The 23781-nt window shown below is 39.0% G+C and overlaps 1 protein-coding gene across 7 annotated transcripts in view; it reads left to right on the top strand.

Moving 5' to 3' along the window:
• The window catches only part of ABI2 (abl interactor 2), a 104380-nt gene that overhangs the window by 73180 nt on the left and 7419 nt on the right, over positions 1 to 23781 (top strand). For 2 of the 7 annotated variants that reach the window (XM_061148961.1, XM_061148957.1), the window contains exons 7-10: positions 310 to 492; positions 4340 to 4498; positions 15030 to 15116; positions 18698 to 18871. In XM_061148961.1, the coding sequence (XP_061004944.1) occupies positions 310 to 492; positions 4340 to 4498; positions 15030 to 15116; positions 18698 to 18871 (603 nt within the window). The remainder of the gene's footprint in view (positions 1 to 309; positions 493 to 4339; positions 4499 to 15029; positions 15117 to 18697; positions 18872 to 23781) is intronic. The other 5 variants (XM_061148962.1, XM_061148959.1, XM_061148964.1 and 2 more) reach the window with 3 other exon arrangements.

Genomic DNA, 23781 nt, shown 5'->3' with positions numbered 1-23781 from the left:
AGCTTTGTGTACTAGTTCCAGAATCTTATGTTAAAAACAACAACATAAAGGGTCCCTTTTCTTCCAGTGTGTTGGCTCTCAGGTAAAAAGGAATGCTTTTAATGAATTTAAAACTCTGGGCATCACCCTTAGCATCTCGAATTACTTGCTGTAAACCTAATAACCCTTTACCGTAAGCTTCACCCTCTTTATTTTCTAGCCCCCCGTCCCCGGGCACTGACAGCACCGCGCGTCTAACCCCGAGCCCCCGGCCCGTGCCCGCCCCGCCTCGCCTCCGCTAACGCGCCTCTCGCCCCTCTCTGCCCGCAGCCCCCGCTGGCCCCGCCGCTCCTCCTCCCCTTCCTGCCGCTCCCGCGTCCGCCCCCGCCCCGCTCGGCCCCGCCGCCGCCCCGCCTGCCGCGGCCCCAGACGCCGCCGCTGGGGGCGCCCAGACCCTTGCCGATGGCTTCACTTCTCCAACTCCCCCTGTTGTTTCCTCCACTCCCCCGACAGGTGAGTATTGGCTTATTCCTCGCAGGCCGACTCAGTCGTCTGGCTCTGGCTCCTCTGAACTTGGAGCTCTGGCTTCATGTTCTTGGTCTGTGCTTTGTATAAAAAAAATCTGCAGAATAATGCGCTAACTTGAAAACGGCTCATGGCCCAAGAGTAGAATCTGCTGAGGAAATCAGGGTCAAGTTTCTCATTTTTCTGATGTGCTTGTGCCGAGTAGTTCAGTTGTGTCTGGCTCTTTTGCGTGGAGTGTAGCCCCGCCAGGCTCCCCTGTCCATGGCATTTCCCAGGCAAGAATACTGGAGTGGGTTGCCCTTTCCTTCTCCAGGGGATCTTCCTGAAGCAGGGACTGAACCCACATCCTCCTGCATTAGCAGGTGGATTCTTCACCACTGAAGCACTTTGGAAGCCCAGTTAATAAAGCACTTCATAGGATGTATGTGTTGTGCTGCTGCTGTATCTAGATGTTTAATGTTTTAAAATGTTTCCATGTTTTAAAAGACATTTTAAAAAATTCATTTTAATTCACCCGTTTTGGATGGTGTATTATGGCTTAGTTTCTGTACCAGCACTTTTTAAGGAAAGCATTCTGTACTGGGTGTATTTAAAGCTAAGCTGTCCTTTTGATCCACATACAGCTCTGTTAGGCCATATAGCTAGTTAAATGTAGAAGCCCTGTTATGCTCCTACGTTGGTGGAGTAAGGAACACATCTTGAAATCCGCTGTAGGCCTAGAAAGGACGAATCATCCCCACCTAGAGTCAGCTTTATAATTTAATAACAGGGGCTGGTTCCTAGTCTGCACTGAGTAGTATCTGTTGTACGAGTGAACAATAAGTTTTTTTTTAAACAAAAAGCATAATTAATGCCTTAATAACAATTTATATAATCTCTTTACTGTTTTTGAATTTCCAGATACTTTTTTTTTTATTAAGGTACAACTTATATACAGTAAAACTCACCCTTTCTAGTGACTTCTTTGAGTTTTGACAGATGCACACAGTGATACAACCACAGCTACAGTGAAGGTGCATGACAGCCCTGTCGTCCCCAGATTTCTCCATGCCCCCTCTGCACTCAGTCCTTCCGTTTTACTCATTTCACTCTTTGCCGCTGGCAAGCTCTGTATCTGTTTTTTTTTTTTCCCCTCTAAAGTTTTGCCTGTGTAGTAATATCACAAATGGAAGCATATGTAATGTAATCTTTTGAGTCTGGCTTTTTGGCACAGTGCATTTGAGATTTATCCATTATTATATGTTTTGTTATTTTGTTCCTTTTTTATTACTGAGTAGTGTTCTATTGAATGGATTTACCAGTTTGTTTACCATTTTCCCAATTGAGGGACATTTGGATTATTTACAGTTTTGGGTGATTATGAATAAAACTGCCAAGTATATTCGGACACAGACTTGTGTGTGAGCACAGGCTTTCATTTCATTTGGGTAAATAACTTAGGGATTAGGATTACTGGGTTGTATGGTAAATGAAAGCTTAACTTTATAAAAAATTGGATAGCTGTTTTCCAAAGTGTATAGTTTTGCACGCCCACCAGCAGTGTGTAAGACTTCCAGTCACTCTGCACACTTGTTAGTGCAGGGTGCTGCCATAACGGCCTCCCTGGTGGCCCAGATAGTGAAGAATCTGCCCGCAGTGCAGGAGCTCTGGGTTCAGTCCCTGGGTCGGGAAGGTCCCCTGGAGAAGGGAATGGCTACTTACTCCAGTACTCTGGCCTGGAGAATTCCATGGACAGACGAGCCTGGAGGGCTGTGTAATTGTCATTACATATATATATACATATGTGTATATATATGTCTTTTTTTTTTTTAATTCAGCCATCCTAATAGGTGTATAATAGTTTCTCGTGTGGTTTTGATTGACATTTCAACAGTGAATGATGATGTAGAACATCTTTTCATGTGCTCATTTGCCATCTGTTTATCTTCTTTGGTGAAATGTCTGTTCACATGTTTTTGCTTCCCGCCCACACCTTTTTAATTGGTTTGTTTGTTTTCTCACTGAATTCTTATATATTCTGAATATGTCTGATTAATTTTGTGGTTCGCAAATGTTTTCTTCCATTTTGTGACTTGCCTTTTCATTCTCTTAGTGGTCTCTCTTAAGGAGCAGCTCTTTATTCTGATCCGGTCCCCAGTTCACTGCTTCTTTTTCCTTTTGTGTGTTGTACCTTTGATGTTGTGTTTACAGACTCTTTACGTAAGGTCAAAAAGATCTTTGTCTTATTTTCTTCTAGACGTTTTTAGTCTTACGTTTTTATAGTTAGGGCTGTGGTAATTGAACTATAGTTTTGTTTTTCAACTCAAAGTAGAATAAATGCCCTTGTTAATGGGCATCTATTGTAATGTCTTTGGATCACTGAGGGCTTATAACATGGGAGATTTTAGGTTGGATCTAACTATAAGAAATTCATAATGGTGTTTTCAGAGTTTTTAACTCAGTGATTCTAGGTTTGTATTAGGATGTTACAGATTGATTCCTAAAATGCCAGTAATGTGTATCTGGTGATTCAAATGACAGAATATACCTTCTTGTAATTGTTTATTAGTTTACATGCTTTTACATTTTTACCATGGCTATGTAAACTTGACAGTGGATTATGTTTAAGCTCAACTACTCAAGATTTTTATACAACAGAATTGCGTTTTAGGTTTTGATACTGTCATATATACGAAGAGTAAATCCTGTAGCAGCTCTTGAGTGCTTTTATAACATTCTTTATATGAGTATCCATATGAATCCAAGTTTGATCAATCTTATAGCTCCTGTAGATCAGTTTTAGGCATGTAAAACCATTTGACAGTCATGGAAAAGATGAATTGTCGGATTTTTCTCTTATCGCCTCTTCCCCTCCCTTCCTCCCTCATCTCTTCTTCTTTCCTTTCCCCTCCCTCCGCCTTTGATCCCCTCACCTTTCTCTTGCTTCCTCCTCTCCCCTTGCTCTTCTCTCCCCTCCCCTCCCTTCTTCTCTTCTCTTGCCCTGCTCCCTCATGGGTGCTCCAGGACTTGATCTGTCTGTGCAGTAGGCCCTTAGCTAATGATTTTAAGTTGGAGCGGAATCAAGATAAAATTTAAGAACTTGATTGCATTAGGCGATTGGATGGATTAGGAAAGAGTGTCTTCTGTTTGCAATAGTTGTTGAAGTACTCTGAGCAAAATGTAGTGAAATTGCTGATACATATGAACAAGTTCCAGGATGATACTAAAATTAGATATATTTTGATACACATTTTGTATCTTAGCTTTTTTTGATAACTAAATTTTCTAAACTCTAATTTTAGAGAAGGATATTTTTGATTGAAAAATGTGATTCAGAATTATGTCACTTGACCTTTTGCTGAAATATTTTATGATTTCCTTTAAACAAATTGGTTTTCTACTTTAAATTTACTATTATTATTATTTTGGAATAAGACTGTGTGTCAAACATTTTTTCTTTTGCTTTCCTAAATGTTATTCTTACCTTGTTAAGCTTAGTTTCTGGTGTTTAATTGCTGGTGTTTGCAGAGGAAGCGAGCCATAAATTTTAATTGTGATGATTGTGAAACCCTGTCAAACTACTAATTTAATAAACTCATAATATTGATTAGTAATGTATTTAGATATAGCTTTTCCAAACCTAACCATAATTTTATTTACCTACTTTCCTGTTTCTGCACTTTGATAGACTGTCAACTGAACATTAACTGTCAGTTTGCATTAATATTTGTCAGATGGCAGTTAACTAAATATTTTTATTTTTTAATAATCTTGGTGAGATTCAGGCATTGTACCTAAAGTGTTTTATTGTCTGAGATAATTTTAATGACAAATGTGTGTTCTGTCTCTTTTCCAGGTCATCCTGTTCAGTTCTACAGCATGAATAGACCTGCCGCTCGACACACTCCCCCAACCATAGGGGGCTCCTTGCCCTATAGACGCCCTCCTTCCATCACTTCACAAACAAGCCTTCAGACTCAGATGAACGGAGGACCATTTTATAGCCAGAACCCAGGTTAGACTTTCTTTTGCAGCCTATGGAATGTATCTAATTTAAAAATCTTCAATTACCGAGAAAAAATCTTTAATTGCAAATGACTGGTATATAGTAGATGATTAATGTTATTTGTTGAATGAGTGGAAGAATGAATACAGGTTGCCGATACTGTATCTACCAGTTCTTTTGAAAAATCAAGATATGGTTTCCATATAGAGTTATAAAACTTAATTTTTCTCAATAGAATGTTTTTGAATGTGCTAGTGATTATTTGTTTTTTAAATTAATACTGTGGTGAACAGTGTTTCCTTCTTATTTAGTCAGATATCCTTGCTGTATGAATAGCAATTAATGAAATTTGAGCATACATGAACAGGGTTTATAAGTAGCAAAGGAAAAGGGAAATATTTTTGAAACTGCTTTGTGGTGGGCAGTTACACTGTCTTCTTCAGTTCTGCTACCGAACCTCTGATGGAACAACTGCACCTTGAACAGATTGATCCAGGTGTAACAGTCATCTTCCAGTTGCATCATGCGTACAGAACTAAAATAGCACATATTTAATACTTAACACTCATTTGTTTTGCTTCTTCGCCAGAGAGGGTAAGAGCAAATATTATTCTCTGTGACTGCTGTGGACATGTTATATGAACTTGGTGTGTTTTTCTGGATTTTTGCCAAGAGACCAGTAAGCCCATGTGTGATCACCTCTAGTAATTATTCCATTTTGGATAAGCCCTGCATTGTATGGAGCTAAAATCTGTCTGCGTTTTGGTGAAACCTTGTTATATCCTTTGGAGTCTTGCAGAACAAATTTGATCTTCCTGTTACATAAATGGAGGTTAAAGAATACTTTTTTGTTTTTTACCTCATTTGATTCTTATAATCATGTGATCATTTTTATCTGTATTTTACAAGTGAGGAAACAAACTAAGATAGTAGTCAAGTTAGGATTTGAATTTAGGTCATCTGACTCTTAAGTTTCCTGTTATTTCCTGGTGGTTCAGAGATTAAAGCATCTGCCTGCAATGCGGGAGACCTGGGTTCGATCCCTGGGTCGGGAAGGTCCCCTGGAGAAGGAGATGGCAACCCATTCCAGTATTTTTGCCTGGAGAATTCCATGGACAGAGAAACCTGGTGGGCTACAGTCCAAAGAGTTGGACACGACTGAGCGACTTAACTAACTTAACTAATCCTACTTTAAGATTAAAAAAAAATCTTTCTTTTACCCTCCCAACGGTAGGAGGGTGGGAAGGAGGGTGCCCACATTGTAATGTAAAAAGCTGTAAACAGTTTTTCATCTGTTTCATCCTGGGAATAGTGCTTGGTAACTACTTGTTGAATGTGGAATGAATCCCTTGTTATTCAGATCCTCTCATTGTTTTGGGTCCCTCTTGTAAATTAAATGCCACATTTATAGTCTAATGAGTGCACAGAGGAGCTTGGCAGTCTACAGTCCACAGGGTCACAAAGAGACACAAGTGACACTTAAATAGACATGTTTTTTAAAAAAATTTTACATTAGATTATTTTGAGAAACAAGCATGTGCATTTTTAATAAGTCTTTTTTTGTGTGTGTGTAATAAAGTTTTATTAAAGTATAAAGGAGATAGAGAAAGCTTCTGACATAGGCATCAGAAGGGGGCAAAAGAGTACCCCCTTGCTAGTGTTAGCAATGGAGTTATATACTCTCCAATGAATCCAAAGAATGTCTGGAGCTTGTAAAGACCTCGCCAGACCTACTCCCATAATTTACATTTTAAGATAACAGAGTTGGCCAGAAGGTTTAATCCAAAGATTGTCCTCAGGCAGGATACATCCTTGTAAAGACCAGACCTACTCCCATAATTTATGTTTTAAGATAACAGAATTAGCCAGAGGGTTTAATCCAAAGACTGTCCTCAGGCAGGATACATTACTGTTATATAATCCTAAGGGATGTAGAGGAAAAAAAGTAAATAAGTTTGTCCTTTCTTCCTCCTTGAATATCCTAGACCTCTCTCTCCTTGGGGACCCCTAGACTTCTGATCAACTTGCCTAGGAAATGACTCTCATTCCACCCTTTTCTTTTAGGAGAATTATATTGCCTAGGGAAAAGGGGCATCGTTCTCATTCCATAACTGCTTCCGAGCTGACAAGGGGCGTCGTCCCTAAATTGGTGAGGCAGCATATTCTCCTAATCCTCATAGTGAGGATGTCTGATCCAGGGGCTCCAAGTAATAGTTGGAGGAGGCTGTGGCACTCATAAGAGCTCGGACAACTATTTGTAAATTAAAAGCTTTTAGACGGTTAGAAAACCCCATTATACAGTTACAGATGTAAGGCAAAATAGTCATTAAACCAAAATGAAAAGTCACATTATGTCCATAGTTACATCAGTCCATCTTAAGGTTGTTAGATGTCATCAGTTTAAGAAGAGGCATCACATGCGATTGTTGAAGGTATTTGCAGACTTGGAGAAAGTCCTTTCCTTGAAGTGGAGATGTCCACCATGGGACGCCTTTCACGGATGAAGGGAGTGGTCCACAGATCCAGCAGTTAGACGATTGTGGAATGCAGCATAGAAGTGAGCCCAGGACAGGAAGGCATTGTCTTGAGGATCAAACGGCAGACTCAGGATTTCTGGAGTCAGCAGAAGTAGGCTCACATAGATTATCAGGCCCATTGGCTCTTGGGTGGTGGTTGGTTTCAGTGTAGGTATGGAGGCTTTTGGATGGTCTCTTATTACTTAATGTTCCGTGTAGTCAGGAGTTTTCTGGTGTTCTCAGATTTTGGGCTTAAGTCTCCTGCCTCTGGATTTCAGTTTTATTCTTCCAGTAGTCTCAAGACTTCTCCAACTATACAGCACTGTGAGTGTCCAGGAGTCTCCAGCGGAGGTGTGGGTTGGTGGCAGCCTGCTGCAGGGTCGGGGGCTGTCTTTAATGAGTCTTAAATAAAAGTAGTTGCTCTTTTCCAAGTGTTTGACCAAATTAAAACCTATAATTAAAATTTAATTAATTTAAAACCCTTTGGGTCATTCTGTTTTTTTAAAATCTTGTTTTCTTGAAGTGTAGTTGATTTACAGTGTCAGGTTGGTTTCAGGTGTATAGCAAAGCGCTCTGGTGATACAGGTATATATCTCTTACTGCTGTCTTTGATCACACTTAATGATTTTGAGTGTGCCATTCTTTTTAACTCATTTTGAGCTTCGTTTTGTCAGATACGCCTGTCTTCTTAGGGTCTACTTTTAAATCGTGTTCCAAACCCATATTTGTACAGATGCTATTTTGTACCTAAATGCATATTTCATTTTTAAATTGTAATTGGTTAGATATGGCCTGTTTCATAGTTCTTCTTAAAGATAAGCTCTCTCCCTGACCCTTTTGGAAGTCTAGACAGTTATTGCTTATGGCCTTTATGCCCTTCTTTATCCTTACATAGAGTTTTAAAAGAATAGTGTCAATCCAAAATGGGCCGATTCCATAATGGAACTGGGAGATGCTTCATTATTATAGCTTGGGACCAAGTATACATGATATTCAGAAAGTATATATAGGGGTATTTCATGCTATGTACATGTACATACTAATATACTGGTCCTGTGAGAACCCTCTTGGTAGAATTTCTTTGAAGCTTATTTAAGTATGTATTTAAATGTATTTTAAATATGTATTTTAACACTTCTCTGTAAATCTGATTTTGCACATATTTTGAAAGTATATGTTAAAGTAGAAAATAACCGACTCTAAGGAATGAGTGTTAAAGCATTTTTCACACTCATGAGAAGTATAAAGTGAATTGGATTTTTGAGCCTTCAGCATAATGTGTGAAGCAATTTAGTTAGTTTTTATGTACTTCTCTTGATTAAGTTCTGTCTTTCTTCTCCAGAGGTTTGGTATTTGTTTAAAGAGAATGACTACAGCTTTGTTAGTTGAATAATCAAGTCCTTTTTTTTTAACTAAAAAAGTTTTTAATTAAATCATGTTCTTTGAAACCCTCTTTTTGCAAGACTTAATGCTTTGTAAGCCAGTATTCTAAGGCTGTCAGATAGACTTTCATTTTGTCTGCTTCAGATGATTATGTAAGTCTCATATTATTCCCACTTGTCTTAAAATGGTCCTTGTTTTTTGCATTTGGAATGAGAAAATTTGTTGTGTTTTCTCAAGTAACTAATTACCTGATTTAACAAAATGATCCCAGGTTTGTGTTTTATGAGCATATTTTTTGCAGCTGGAGGCTTGACCTGGCTTTGTGCCTCTGAGGAAGTGAGCTGACAGGCAGGATTCACGTGAGTGTAAACTCAGTGAGGTTTTCTGTGCGACATTACGTCTAACAGCACTGCTCCTATATTTGGGTTGAGTTTGAAATGGCGTCATAACATAGGGATGAAAACATGGAGCATCTGATAGGCAGTGCCAAGTTCTGGAAGCACAGTGATTGTTTTCTAATGGGATTATTTCAGAAACAAGTTAATGAAAGGAGCACTTGAATCAGGACAGAACTGAATCCTATGTGGTTCTTATTGTTTGTTAATCTAATCCAACCAGAGAAACAAGAATATTAGTTTATCATTCATCTTGTCATCATCAAGAGAGGCATTGAAACAACTAGGGTTAATCACAAGTTTTAACAGTTTTTGCCTTCAATATAAATATGAAGCACTTCAGTGGTAAAGAAGAATATGCATGTATATTTGTACTTGTACATCTGTACACGTTAACCTACTTTGGTAAGTGCCTTAGTTTGGGCCACTATAACAAAGTACCATCGGCTGGGTAGCTTATAAACAGTAGAGATTTATTGCTTACAGTTCTGAGGCTGGAAGCCAGAGATCAGTGTGCCAACACAGTTGAGTTCTGGTGAGAACCCTCTTCAGGTTTTAGGCTGCTGTCTTCTATCCTTGTTGTTTAGTTGCAAAGTCATGGTTGACTCTTTTGCAGCCCCATGGCCCATAGCCTGCCAAGCTCCTCTATCCATGGGATTTTCCAGGCAAGAATACTGGAGTGGGTTACCGTTTCCTTCCCCAGGGGGTCTTCCTGATCCATGTCTCCTGAACTGGGAGGCAGGCTCTTTACCCCTGAGCCCCTGGGAACCTCTTGTACCCTTACATGGCAGAAAGAGAACTCTCGGGGGGTGGGGGGCATTTGTTTTTGTTTGTTTGTTTTGGCAATGCCTTTTAACAATTTTTTTAAATATACTTTTTGAGCCTGTCTTTCACCCAGTAGTTTATACCTCCCACTCCCCAGTCCCCGTATTGTACCCCCTGATGATGGCCACTGGTTTGTTCTCTGTATCTGTGACTCAGCTGCTTTCCTGCTGTGTTCACTAGTGTGTTGTATTTTTTAGACCCCACATGAAGGTGGTGTCACACAGTATCTGTCTCTCTCTCTCTGACTTATTTCCCTTTAGTAGAATGCCCTCTACGTCTGTCCATGTTGCTGCAAATGGCAACATTCTGTTCCCTCTTGTGACTGAGTATATCCCACTGTGTGGAACACCTCCCCAAAGTCCCACATCCTAATATGGTCACATTGGAGGTTAGGATTTCATGTGAATTTTTGGGGGGATATATTCAGTCCTTAACAATAGGAAATCAGTAATGTGGTGTTTTAAGTACTAAGGGCTTTGGTAAAAGATATCTTAAATTTTACCATTCCTATTATAACAAAGACTAAAAAAAAATCTAATCCATAAAGTGGAATGTTGGCTCCAAGCAAAGTGACTGGGTATAATTATGTGAGAAAGGAATTTCTGAATGAGTATGGTGTTTTATACAGGGAAGATGTCAGGCTTCCCTGAATATTATTATAAATAACTAAAAAGAAACATTGAGAAAGCAATGTTGGGTTGGTGATATTGTAAAAGAAAAGCCATAACACATATTCTCTAAATGATAATTAACTTATAGCATTACTATAAATCTCCAGAAGAATACAGATGTAGGAAGAGGGATTAGGAAAGTATAAATAAAGAGCCGTATCCAGAAGCTGTTTTTGAATCCTCATTTTTTGGCAGTCTTTAGTGTCTGTTGCTGCTGCTGCTAAGTCACTTCAGTTGTGTCTGACTCTGTGCGACCCCATAGACGGCAGCCCACCAAGCTCCCCCGTCCCTGGGATTCTCCAGGCAAGAACACTGGAGTGGGTTGCCATTTCCTAATCCAGTGCATGAAAGTGAAAAGTGAAAGTGAAGCCCCTCTGTCGTGTCCTCGTGTCCAACTCGTAGCAACCCCATGGACTGCAGCCTACCAGGCTCCTCCATCCATGGGATTTTCCAGGCGAGAGTACTGGAGTGGGGTGCCATTGCCTTCTAAGTGAATGCTTACTCTAGGGAGAACAAAAAAGCAAGGAAAAAACTGAAAAATGTAAGTATATTATTAGACGAATCAGTAAACCAAATAGACCCTTTTCATCATTAAAAATACACACTGTGTTTTTAAATTATGTGGATTAATTTGCTGTTTTTTCTTGGCATAATATTGTTTTTTCATTTGAAAAGGAATAACAAAAATGACAGAATTCATTTAACTCTTCTGAGACTACAGGAGTGATAATTATTTGACAACCATATTCTTTTCCATCAAAAAAGCTCTTCTTACTGAGTATGATTAGTTAGGTTCACTTTTAAATTCTCTTAAGTAATACTCCTATCCATGTTTAGAAAATATTTCCCTTTTAAAATGATTACGTGAATTCCATCGCTGGAATGTAAAATATTAGCAACTAAACTTGAATGGACTATCAAATGGATGACCTCTAAAGATGATATCTTTAATGGTTTCAGAAATAGTATTTAGAGTGGTTATTTTGTCTAATTTTCTTAGAGTATTTAGAAAGCTGTAAAACACACACACACACACACAAAGCAATGTAATAGTCTAATTTTTCTTCAAAACTCTTTTTACCTTTTAACACACTAAGAGTGTTCCATGATTTTGTGAATAATCAGGAAGGTCATGCTTAGGAGTTCTGTATATTTCATCAGCACAGGCTCATCCTCTAAGTTTGGTTTACTTTACCTTTTATATCTACATGTTGCTGAGTGCACATAAGCTATAGGTTTTATAGCTGTTCTACATAAGATCTCTCTATAAACTCCAGTGTCTTCTTGAGCCTTTCTCTTCACGTTAACTTCATTGTTGTGTAATGTGAACATAATATTACTGAATCTTAAATGTGGAGATCTTTTGGTGATTATAGGGAAAGGGTTGTCGTATGAGGAATCAACCAGAGAGAATGGAAACAAATTCATAGTTGCTTTTTGCTCTTGCCTGTTCCTGAGCTACTTGGACTAGAACTGAATATTGTAAAAAGTTGTTCACATCAAAATCCTGCTTAAATTCACCTAAAATAGTTCATTTTCAATTCAACTTTAAGGAAGATAAATCTAGTCTAAAGTAGGATCTTCTGGTTCACAGGTTTTCTGATGAAATCTTGCTGACCAGAAAGAAAATGCTATGGTAACTAAATTAATTTGGATCATCATGTAAAATGTTTGCCTTGGGCAAAGATAGAATTTGGGGCAACATTTGTAAGCTCCACTTGAAACTGAATTTTTTTAACATGCCTTGGACTGGCTTTGAAAAAACCTAACTTGTTTTGTTATAAAGTAATTCCATTTAAGGAAGATCTGGGACCAGTTTTTACCTGGGCTGCCATTGGTGGACGTCCCTAAAAAGACCACGGTAGTTTCAGGTTTTCACTTTCAGAACTAGAAAAGAAAAAAAAACATTCATAAAAAAAAAAAAAAAAAAAGCGCTTAATTTACATACAAAAAATCTGTTCTAAGTTAGGTGCCTAATCGTTCTTTTTTAGCTCAATACTAGGTTGTTTTCTCTTTTCTTTTTTTTTAATGGTAAAGACTGAAGTGGGAAATTTCCTACTTTTCCGTCACTGGTGGGGTGGGACTGGTGCTCACAGGCCAGAGGAGAATTCCATCTTGTTTGAAATGAACATGTGCGCTTTCTCTCGTGCAGCCGTTCTCTGCTGCTGTTTTTCAGTTTTACCTGCTTTCTCTCTGCTGCCTTCTCTGGTCATTGTGTCTTCTTACCCCAAGTTTGGAAACAGTATTGTGAACATATCAGCAGTTGTTCTAGGCCTCTAAGAGTGGGAGACAGACACACGACTTAAGGGTTTGCAGCCAAGAAGTATAAAAACATATCCAAAAGGTATCTTTTAAAGAAAGTCACCAATTTCTAGGGTTAGGTGACTCTGTCCCTTCAACCTGGGCTCTTCTTCAGAATCACCTGGTTAACTCTTGTCCGCACGATGTGTGTGCATGTTTTCCCTGCAGTTGCCCACAGCTTAGCTGTTATCGCTCCTAGCTACCACCTTTGGGCCTCTTGTTGTTGCTACAAACTCACCCCAGGCTTTCCAGCGGCCTCCCATGTTTATGCTTAAGTTACTTTCACACATCTTATTTATCATGCCGTTATTTCTTCCTGACTTGCCGTTCCCTGTACTTCGAGCCTATTTCATTCCATGTACTACTCACCAACATTAATGTGGTTAATGGCACCTCTACCTTCATAGTTAGGAAGGAAAAAAAATTCTAAGAATATCTTCAGCTGTTTCCTTCATGTGGTACCTAAATCCTTAGTTACCAAATACTCTTTTTGTCCACACTGTTACTAATTTCTCTCTTTTTCTCTCTGCTTCTGTTGCTTTGATTTTTGTGTGCCAGGCCCTAAGTTAGACTTCCTATATACATTTTTTTTTCCTTTTTAATCTTTGCAGTTACACTGTAAAGTAGGTTGCATTATATCTTTCATTTCATATTTATGGTTTAAATTTGAAAAAGTTAAATAGCTTGCTGCTCCAATAGTAAGGAAGTAGCAAATCAGGCTTCTGATGTTAGCTGACTTTATTTATTTGGCTGCACCTCGAGGCATGTGGGATCTTGTGTGTTGAGCATACTAAATTGCTCAGTCACGTCTGACTCTTTGCAACCCCATGCACTGTAGCCCACCAGGCTCCTCTGTCCATGGGATTCTCCAGGCGAAAATACTTACCAGAGTGGGTTGCCATTTCCTTTTCCAGGGGATCTTCCCAACCCAGGGATGGAACCTGGATCTCTACTGCATTGGCAGGTGGGTTCTTGACCACTAGTACCGCCTTGGATGTGGGATCTTAGGATGTGGGATCTTAGTTCCCCGATAACCTGTACTTTGCAGAAGAAGCTCAGCTTTAACCCCTGAACTGCCAGGGAAGACCCACTAGGTGACTTTGAAGTCCCAAGCTGTTTCCACTTATCACTCTTTCACCTACCATTTAAGATCTCTCCCTGTTACATACCCACCTGTAAAAAAAAAAAAGTTCTGCACTTTTTCTCTCAGGCATCTTATGCCAGCCATATGGAAATACTTTTGGTTTGTAAACTGGTCATGCTGCTTTATACCTCAAAGCCTTTGCCCCTCATTTGGTTCTCAGCTTGTCTTTCTCAACCCTTGTCTGCTTGTCAAACTCCTGTTCTTCAGGTACTGCTCAGAGGTTATTTCTGTGTAGCCCTCACCCCTGCCCAAACCCTGGCCCCCTTCCTCACCACCGTAACACACGTCATCACCACTGCCTCTCCTCCACCACCACCACCTGCAGGGAATGCTGCAAGTATTGTTGGGTTGGGGCTATTCTTTTACCTTCCATTCCCAACTAGAATGTGATTTTTTTGAGAGCATTGAGTCTTATTTATCTTTTTTAGTTTTATTAGTCTTACCTGTGATTTGAAGCTCATAAAGGTGTTCTCTCTTTATAAGAAAATGCACATCGTACTGTTTACCCACTCTGAAGGAAACCGTAATTGTAGAGTTAATCTTCGGAAGTTGTTTGACATGTATCTGGCTTATGTGTATATTTACCTATATTAAATGTTTGTTGAAGACTCACTAGTGGCTAGATGCTTCCCAGGTGTTTAAGAGGGGAAGACAGCTTTGTGGGGAAAGGAATGATTTGAATGAGGCGAGCGTTTTTCTGTAGGGTCATTCATGGTGAAAATGTCCCTGAAATAGGTGGTGTGAATTGGGACTGTGAGAAACGGTAAAGATATAAACCTGACTCACAGAGAATGGTTTTGATATTGGTCTCTTAGCAGAGTGCTTGCCCCTTAATGGGAAGTAAGTAAACATTTGTTTAATTACTAATTAATTTTTCCTGTTTAATGAAGTAATGAAAAGTATGGAATTAGGATGCTGGCATGTAATGGTCTTTTTTCCCTTGTATTGATGAACATTTAAACTTGTAACCTCCAAGGTAAAATTTGGAAAACCAAACTACTCATGGTAATCTGAAGAAATCCTTTTTTTGAAAAGACATGCGATTGTATGAAAAGATAATTTGCCATTGTATCTTAGAATAGATGGGTATATGATAAATGCTTCCTGTTGTAAGCTTTTAAAACTTCCCTAACACTTTGTTTTTTGTGTTAATGACTTATCCCTCAAAAGAGCGCCTTAAGACTGCTTGTAAAATGGTGATGCACAGTGGCTCCCCCCATGTATGTTTGTTTTATTGTGTTATCCTTTCCTTTTAATGTGACTTGCCCTTACCCCTTATCCTCCACACCTTTTTTGTTTTTGCAGTATCTCTTGCTCCTCCTCCTCCCTCCATCCTACAGGTAACTCCTCAGTTACCTTTAATGGGATTTGTGGCCAGAGTCCAAGAAAATAGTAAGTTTATGTCTTCTTTATGCTGTAGATCAGATTATAGGTGTAAAATGTCATTTATAATTGGCTGAATAGTCATTCATTCACCAGTATGTCAGATATTTGATTATTACGAACAAGTCACTCACTGTATGAGCCACTAGTGTGGATGATAAAATAACGAAGATGAAATTCTCTACTTTCAAACAGCTTAAAGTCTGCTAGTGAAGATAAGACAAACATAAAATAAGGCACATGTAAAAAGAGAAATCACATCTAATTGAGGAGATGCTCTTTAGTTACCAGGCAGCCCACCTTTTTCTCTCTGGATTGCTCAGACACTTAGTATGTCACTGGAGTTTTAGGGTTTTATGGCTGGCCTGAGAATCTTTCTCCAGTCCTGTGATTCCAGGTGTAAAGATGAACCATGCCATGGTGGGTCCCAGAGAACCAAATTGTCAGTCTGTCTCCCAAGATGCCACATAGACTGGCAATCAATTTAAGTTGGCCTGTGGTCTGGTGTTGAGCAATGCAGGAACAGGTAACTAATTTTATTGACAGGATGAGTTTTCTTCTAGGGAAGCATTAAAATGGAAGCTCAGGAGACTGATACCTACAAAGCAGGAGACCTGTATCAGCGTTTAGTGAGGAATTGTTACAGAGACCAGTGAGCATAGTCTGTACGATAGATGAGTTCTCTTGTGAGCAGTCTATATAGCAGGCATGGCACAATCAAAAGGTTGCACGATGGGTGTGAAATCTGAACTAGGGGAATTATGCTCATAAAAGAGATAACAGCATCAGGCTGGTGTAGCCCAGTGCCTACATCTCCTAGCAGGGGTGGCCTCACCAGTGGGACAGAGACACTCGCATTCTGTTGCTCAAGACTCCTGCTCCTTTGGAAATGAGCATCGCCAGTGCTAGAATGGAAGCTCTGTGAGAGCAGGGATTTTTGCTTGTTTTCTTCACTGGCATTTAGAAAAGCGTCTGACACATAGCAGACACTTTTAGTTCCTTTTTTGTGTGTGTGCTTCCACAGCTAACTAAATGCCCCCTTTTTATCGATACATTTCTTTCTTATATTTTAACTGGTTATAAGCCAGTCGTATTGGCCTGAGGGCTCAGTTCTCTTTCGGGTACCTTTGCATCTCTGTTTGCTAATTTCTGAAAATAGACTATTTTACTTGTGTTTATTGGATGGTACCCATGAGCACCTCCAATACTTCCCACAGTATGATTACCTTTTAGGATGATCTTTTGTCATTTCTTTCCATAGTTGTATACATTTTCTCACCTACAAAATGTATACAAACAAGAAACTCTGTATATAAGGTGAGCCCTGACTGATTTTATAGACATAGCAGGACTTATACATTCAAATGAATGTTGTCTTCTTCAAAACATTCACCTTGGAAAGATATACACCTATCTTTTGGAGCTATCTTTATAGCTTTCAAGTACTTTATTTTGAAGATACTCTCTGGTAGCAGATATTTATATTAAGTTTGATGTTTGGAAGAAGTCTGGAATTATTTGGAACCAGTTATACTGGGCTAAATAGTACAGCTATAATCTTGTTCTTAAACCTTTCTCTGGCTCCCCATTGCTCTTTGGAGAGAGGTCAGACTGTTAGAAGGCCCTTTCTGCTTAGTACTCTTCAGCATCCTCAGGCCTCTTTCTGCTGAACTTTGATCAGCTCTTTTGAAGGGTTCCTACTTTCTTACCTTTGTTTTTGTTACATCTGACATGAAATATCTAGCCCCACCTTGGGCCATTAACTTTTCCTCATCCTTCAGGTTCCAGGAAGCCTTTCCTGACCCACATAAGAGATTTGATCTATTGCTGTTTGCCGTGATGACTTGAAGCACTGGCTGCACTTAACTATAAAGGGAAGATTGGTTGTCCATGTCTCCATGACTTTTGCTCACTGCTGTATTCCCAGTGCCGAGCATAGTAGCTGGCTATAGTAGGCTTACAGTTGATGTTTCTGAATGAATAATGAAACATGACTTTAAAGTTATTGAATTGCTCTCATCATAGTGTAGCTTTTAAGATAAGAGGCATTGGAGTTCAAATTCCTGCTCTTCCACTTACTTTAGGAGTACTTACTTAATCTTGGAAAGCTAGTTTCCACATCCGTAAAATGAAGATTAAAAACACCATCTCCCAAGGTAAAGATTAAAATAAAGATTAAATGAATAATGTATTGTGAAGTGCTGAGTAATTGGAACATTTTAAGTAAAAATAGTAGCTTATGTTAATCTTATTACAGTGACTCTGAGGCAGTTTTAAGAAAAAAGGAGCAGCGGCAGCATCTTGGAGTAATTTTCTGGTATAATTTCCCAAGGTGATTGTTTTGAAAGGCAAAGTTCTTTGGATCCTTTTCTGTGTGTGTGTTTAATCACCTTACCTTATAAATGCAACTAGGATATATTATTGATTCTTACCATAACCACATGTAATTTGTCCATAAAGTCTATGCAAAAATCATGTGTCTATATTTTTTCTTTACGGAAAATCCCATTAGAACTAAAATGATTATTTTTCCTGAGTAAAGAAAGTTTTGAGGTTCATAAAGTAGACAGGTCATGAGTACAGAGTGGCGCTGCAGATTGGAAGGATACTGGAACACAACAGAGTGTGATGTTGATACGGCTAATCTTCATATTTTAAAATCCATCTGATTTAAAATCCATTTAATTAGATCCCTCAGCTTAGATAAAAGAGAGAAAATAAAGAGGATTGCTCAGAGAATTTCATGGAAATAGTACTGGTACGTCATAAATAAGCATTAATACTATTCATTAAAATTGGAGCACTGATGAATAAATGCAGCTTCATTCGGTTTCTTTTGTTAAGCTAAGCTCAAATATGTACTCAGCATTTTGACAGGCTTGGGTTCCCAGAGTTTGGAGATGATCTTTTAGACATTATTGCATTCTGATACCTGAACTGTGGAAGCAGATTTCTGTAAGAACACAATTCAAATATTTTAAATTACTGGGTCATAAGTTAGTCTGAATTACTTGAAATTCTGTAGAATAAAAATAAAACAAAACAGACAACAAATATCTTCATGGATCAAGTTACCCAGAGATGTTTGTGATTTCTACCCCACTAATTTTGTAAAAAAAATATTTTAAAGAAATTCATTGAGAGGAATGTGGCAGATTATTAAAATTTGTTCACTGGACTCATTATAATTTGTTATAAATGGAATATAGTTAAAATGTCTAAATTGCTAGTATTTCTGGTAGCCACTCCTCCTTGGATATAATGTGAAGCCAAACTATATTGTACTGATCTTTCTTTGAAAGAAAGGATTGTGTATTAGCATAAACAGAGTCCAGAAGCTTAGTTAATAATAATAATTTTGGCTGTTCTTTATTCATCATCTATTAGCACTAACCCAAAGGAAGGAGGAAGTCAAGCTTGGAGATTTTAAACAGTGTAGTTGGTGGGGACACTTCTCTTGCCTACTCATTTTTTTTTAAAGATTATTATTTTCAGGTCTAGGTTTATATTCCTTGAACGTAGGCGCTCGGATAGGAAACACTGAACTTTGCCCAGTGTGTAGTTTCGTCACCAGCTTGATACATTCTTAGTTTCAGATGCGCCACCCCCCCCACCGCCTGTGGAAGAGCCGGTCTTTGATGAATCCCCGCCGCCGCCGCCCCCTCCAGAAGACTACGAAGAGGAAGAGGCCGCCGTGGTTGAGTATAGTGATCCTTATGCTGAAGAGGACCCACCGTGGGCCCCACGGTCTTACTTGGAAAAGGGTGAGTTTCAGAGGAATGTCTGGAAGGATGGGAAGAAACCTTTATGTACATATAGGAGCCTGTATATTTTTATTAATTTCATTTACAAGGTTCCATGTATTGAAGGTCACACTAGTAAAATTTCTGTGACTGATTTTTTGGTTGATTATATAATTTTTCCTGTTGAATGTGCTTTTTATGAATGGTTTCTGTAAGGCAAAAATTTTAAAAAGATAGGGTTTTTCTGGAATGACTCAGGAAGAGACTGATTTTTCCAGATTATTTTATTCCTGCTCCCATGCTTTAAAGCATTCTTCTGTGGTATCTTATATCAGAAGTATCTCCATATGAAACCTTATTCCAGAGAATAATGGTTTCTCAGTTTCTTTGTAAAGTAGCTGTTTGGCATTTCTTTGGATGAAAAGTTTCTCTGAATGTATCAGCTAACCATCATATGGCAGTTTGGGGACAGAGGCTTCCAGGTGTCATCACGACTGGTCAGCTCAGGAAAAATGTGTGTTGTTTCAGGAATTTTCTGTTAAGTTAAAGCCACTAGCGTACTGGGTTTCAAAACTGCACATTAGAATCACCTGGGAGCTTGCATTAACAAGTAGTGGATTTTCACTTCTGGCTGAGATGGAGCAACAGTAATCAGATTTACCCTTCCTCCTAAAACAATTGAGAATGAATCCAGGAAAAGATATGAAAGATAACAGTTTTCAGACACTGATAACAAGTATTGGTGGACTATGATCCCAGAAAGAAAGATCTCAAACATGGTGTGAGCCTTTAATTGTCCTAGCTTTGCTATCTAGCAGTAGTTTCCAGGCCACGGTGCAAGGAGGTGGAACCCCAATAAGCCTGGACGTCTCACTGAGTAGAGAAGATAGAGATCAGAGTTTTGGGGAGGCCACGGAGTATAGGTAACTACACAGACAAAGGACAGAGCTCTGGGATAACCGCAGAAGAGTCTCCTTAAGTCTTTTGGCAGAGTGCTGATCTGTACATGCCTGTGAAGAAACTGCCTAAGATTGGAGAAGGAACAATTAGAAAGCAATAGGCAGAAAAAAGTCTTGGAAATAACAGGCCTGGGAGTAGTTCATGCTCCCAAACCAGTGAGAATAGAAAGACCTTGTAATACACAAGGCATGGAGAAGGCCCCAAAATTGTGTCAAAATTGTGATTTGTGGGGCCAAATTAGCACTAGACTGTATAGGTTGCCCTGGACTGCCCTAACAAAAGTTTAAATGCAAACTCTGAAAACATCCAACTGATTTCAAGTAACTTAACTGAGCTCCAGGACAAAACCCAGCGCTGCTGAAAGGACTTAACAAACCAGTGCACCACACTGCGATGCTTAGTGACCAGCATCCAGCCAAGAATTACAAGACACGTAAAAAGACAGGAGAATGTAACTCGTACCTAAAAGGAAAGACAGCCAAAAGGAAAGGCCTAGAAGTGGCAAGATGTTGGAATTACCAGACATGGCTATAGTGTATAAATACCACATACATCCAAGAAGGTAAAGGGAAACATGAACATGAGAGAAAAGTAGAATATGTATTTTTTTTTTTTTTTTTAAAAAGAGAAACCCATATAGAATTTCTGGAGATGAAAAATGCTATATCTGAGTGACACTTAGAAGAAAAGATCAGCAACCTTGACAAAATGACATTAGAAACTATCCAAAATGAGGCACAGAGGAAAAAAACAAAACCAGCAACAGATACGTAAAGCAATATCAAATAATCTTTATTCACAGAAGACATTATCTTTTATGTAGCAAATCCTTAGGAAGGAATCTACAAAAAAGCTCATAGAACTAAAAAGTGAACTTATCAAGATGACAGACTACAAGTTGATTTGCAAAATTAGTTGCATTTTTATATACTAGCAACAAACAGAGATAGAAATTTACAAAATAATACCTTCTGTAATAACATCAAAAATATGAAATACTGAGGGATAAATTTGATAAAATATATGCAAGACCTGTATGATGAAAACTATAAAACTGAAGATAAATAAAAGCCTTAAATTGAAATAAATGTTTTTTGACCATTATTGCGAAGAGACTGTTTTGCCAAATTAATATATAAAGTGAAAGCAACCTCAGTAAAAATTCTAGCAGTCATTCTTGTAGAAATTGAGTTTAGTCAAAACAGTTTTGAAAAAGAAGACTAATGTTGAAGGATTTAAACTACCCGATTTCAGAGTTCTAGTGTAAATCTACAGTAAGCAGGACAGTGTGGTACTGGTATAGAAATAATAAACAATGGTATAGAAAATAGAACCCAGAAAAAGATCCACACGTGTTTTTTTGATGAAAGTGCAAGATAATTCAGTGGGGAAAAGATATACTGTTAACAACTGGACGTACATCTGCAAAACATGAACTTCCACCCTTATTACCCCACCGTACACAAAAAATTAACTCGGAATGTATTTAGGAGTATAAAACTATAAAACTTTTAGAGGAAAATAGAGGAGAAAAACCGTGTATTCTGGGGTTAGGAAAAATATTTTGTAGATAGCACATTAAAAAACATGAAGCTTAAAAGAAAAAAGTCAGTAAATTGAATTTCATTCAATTAAATTTTTCTTTTTTAACTCTGATGTTAAGAATGATGTTATATGACAAAGCCAACCATATAGACTGAGAAGAATATTTACAAAATACCTCAGGAGACAACTTGTAGAAAAAACAGTTTGAAAACATTTCCTCAGAAAAGATGCATGAATTGCACATGGAAAGATGTTCAACATTATTAGTCATTAGGGAAATGCAAATTAAAGCTACAGTGAATCAAACTACACCAGAACGCACCCTCTGGAATGGCTGCAATTGAAAACATGATGCCAAGTGTTGGAGAAACGTGGAGAAACAGGAGCTGGTGCAGTGTACGTCGCTGGTGAGAGGGCAGCACTTCAGCCCCTTCAGAGAACTGTTGGCAGCTGATCCGGCAGTCCCTTCCCACACATTTATTTATGAGGAAAGAAGGTGTACAGTCCCACAGGTACTTAAACTCAAGTGTTCATAGCTGCTGTTATTCATCACAGCCAAGATTGGAAACAACCCAGACGTCTTTCAGCTGGTGAATGGATAAGCTAATTGTGGGTCATCCATCCACTCAATGGAATACTGTTCAGCAGTGGAAAGGATTAAGCTACTGGTTCTTCCTGGCTCTGACAGCGGGTAAAGAACGGGTAACGGTGGGTAAAGAACCTGTCTACCAATGCAGGAGACTTAAGAGATGTGGGTTTGATCCCTGGGTTAGGAAGATACCGTGGTGAAGGGAATGGCTACCTACTCCAGTATTCTTGCCTGGAAAATACCACGGACAGAGGAGTCTAGTGGGCTGTGGTTCATCGGGTTCAAAGAGTTGGACACAGCTGAGCAACTAACACACACAGCAGTCTAAATGGACCTCAAGCATCATGAAAAAGAAAGAAGGCCCAGAAGATTCAGGCTTTATGATTCTTTCTAAATGAGATCCAGAAGATGAGTGGTTTGGGCTGCCCAAGTGGCATTGGTAACAAAGAACTCCCCTGCCAATGCAGGAGACTTAAGAGATGCGGGTTCAACCTTTGGGTCAGGAAGATCCCCTGGAGGAGGGCATGGTAACCCAGTCCAGTATTCTTGCTTGGAGAATCCCATGGACAGAGCAGCCTGGTGGGCTCCACGGGGTCGCAGAGAGTCAGACAGGACGGACGCGACAGCGCACAGACATGCTGGCAGGTGAGGGAGTTCACCCAGGGGCACAAGGACACTCAAGGACACTGGGATGACCACCACGGTCCAGTGCGACGGTTGTGGTGGGAGCTGCTCATTTGTATGTGTCCGGGTACATACACGTATCAAAACGCACTGAATTTTACGCTTAACTGATTGTGTTGTGTCTAAATTGCATCTTAATAAAGCTGCTGCTAAGAAAAGAAGCGCCCAAGGTACTCTCTAGGGTGTGGCCCTGGACATTGGCAGGCTCTGCAAACTTGTTAGCTGACTTGAACATGGTCCTGGACAGAGGGACGCCAGTTTTCAGTTCTGAAAAACCAGCTCAGTGATTCCTTAAGAGGAAAGCATAACGAAAAGATATGCTTGTTAAAAAATCTACTCCTCAGTGAATATGCAAAAATCTGGGGAGACTTGTAAGAGAGGAAAGTAAGTTTATTTTCAGTCCAAATAACTCTTTAAAAGAAAATGCCTGATATTTTTCAAAGTTTATCTTTGTTAAGCTCAAATCTTTTAAAATGTAGAAAGCAGATAAGCTCTTCCTTCCTCTTTCTGGCAAAACAAAAATAACCAGCTGTGTTCAGCTTATGACTGACTGCTCTTCGAGTGTGCATCCATGTTAAGGCTGTTGCCTGAGGTCTTACTTTGCTCTTAGACTTAGATTCATAGACTTTGCTAACAAAGTTCGTAGACTTAGCCCTGGCTCTCACATGTGCCTGCATCTAGGGTCACCTCGGGAGTGCTTAATGTGTCCGTGCTTCCAGACCTATTAAACCAGTCTGTGGACAGGGGACCCAGGCATCAGAATTTTTTAAAGTTCCTCAAATAACTTCAAGATTGAGCACCACTGCATAGGTTTATCCTAAGTGGAGATAACTTGTATATATAAGTATCTTGGTTGAACATCGGTAGAGAAAAGACATTTTCTTGTATTTATTGTGTGCCTGGCATAATGCAAGACTTATTACATGTGAGACAGCCCATTTTGCAAACTAGAAAACTTGAGGTTCAGAGTAACTTATATAACAGAAAATGTGTTAGAGATAGTATATCACAATAGTTATTAATGATAATAAAAAGGGCTAACATTTATATAGAATGTTTACTATGTACAAGGCCCTGGGCTACATATTATATGTGCATTGCCTCATTTAATATAACAGTGCTTTGAGGTATTAGCGTTATTATAATACCCATT

The sequence above is a fragment of the Dama dama genome, chromosome 8 (genome assembly GCF_033118175.1).
Source record: "Dama dama isolate Ldn47 chromosome 8, ASM3311817v1, whole genome shotgun sequence".
NCBI classification, from domain to species: domain Eukaryota; kingdom Metazoa; phylum Chordata; class Mammalia; order Artiodactyla; family Cervidae; genus Dama; species Dama dama.
The sequence above is the reverse complement of the archived record's forward strand: the minus strand, read 5'-3'. Positions and strand labels throughout refer to the sequence as shown.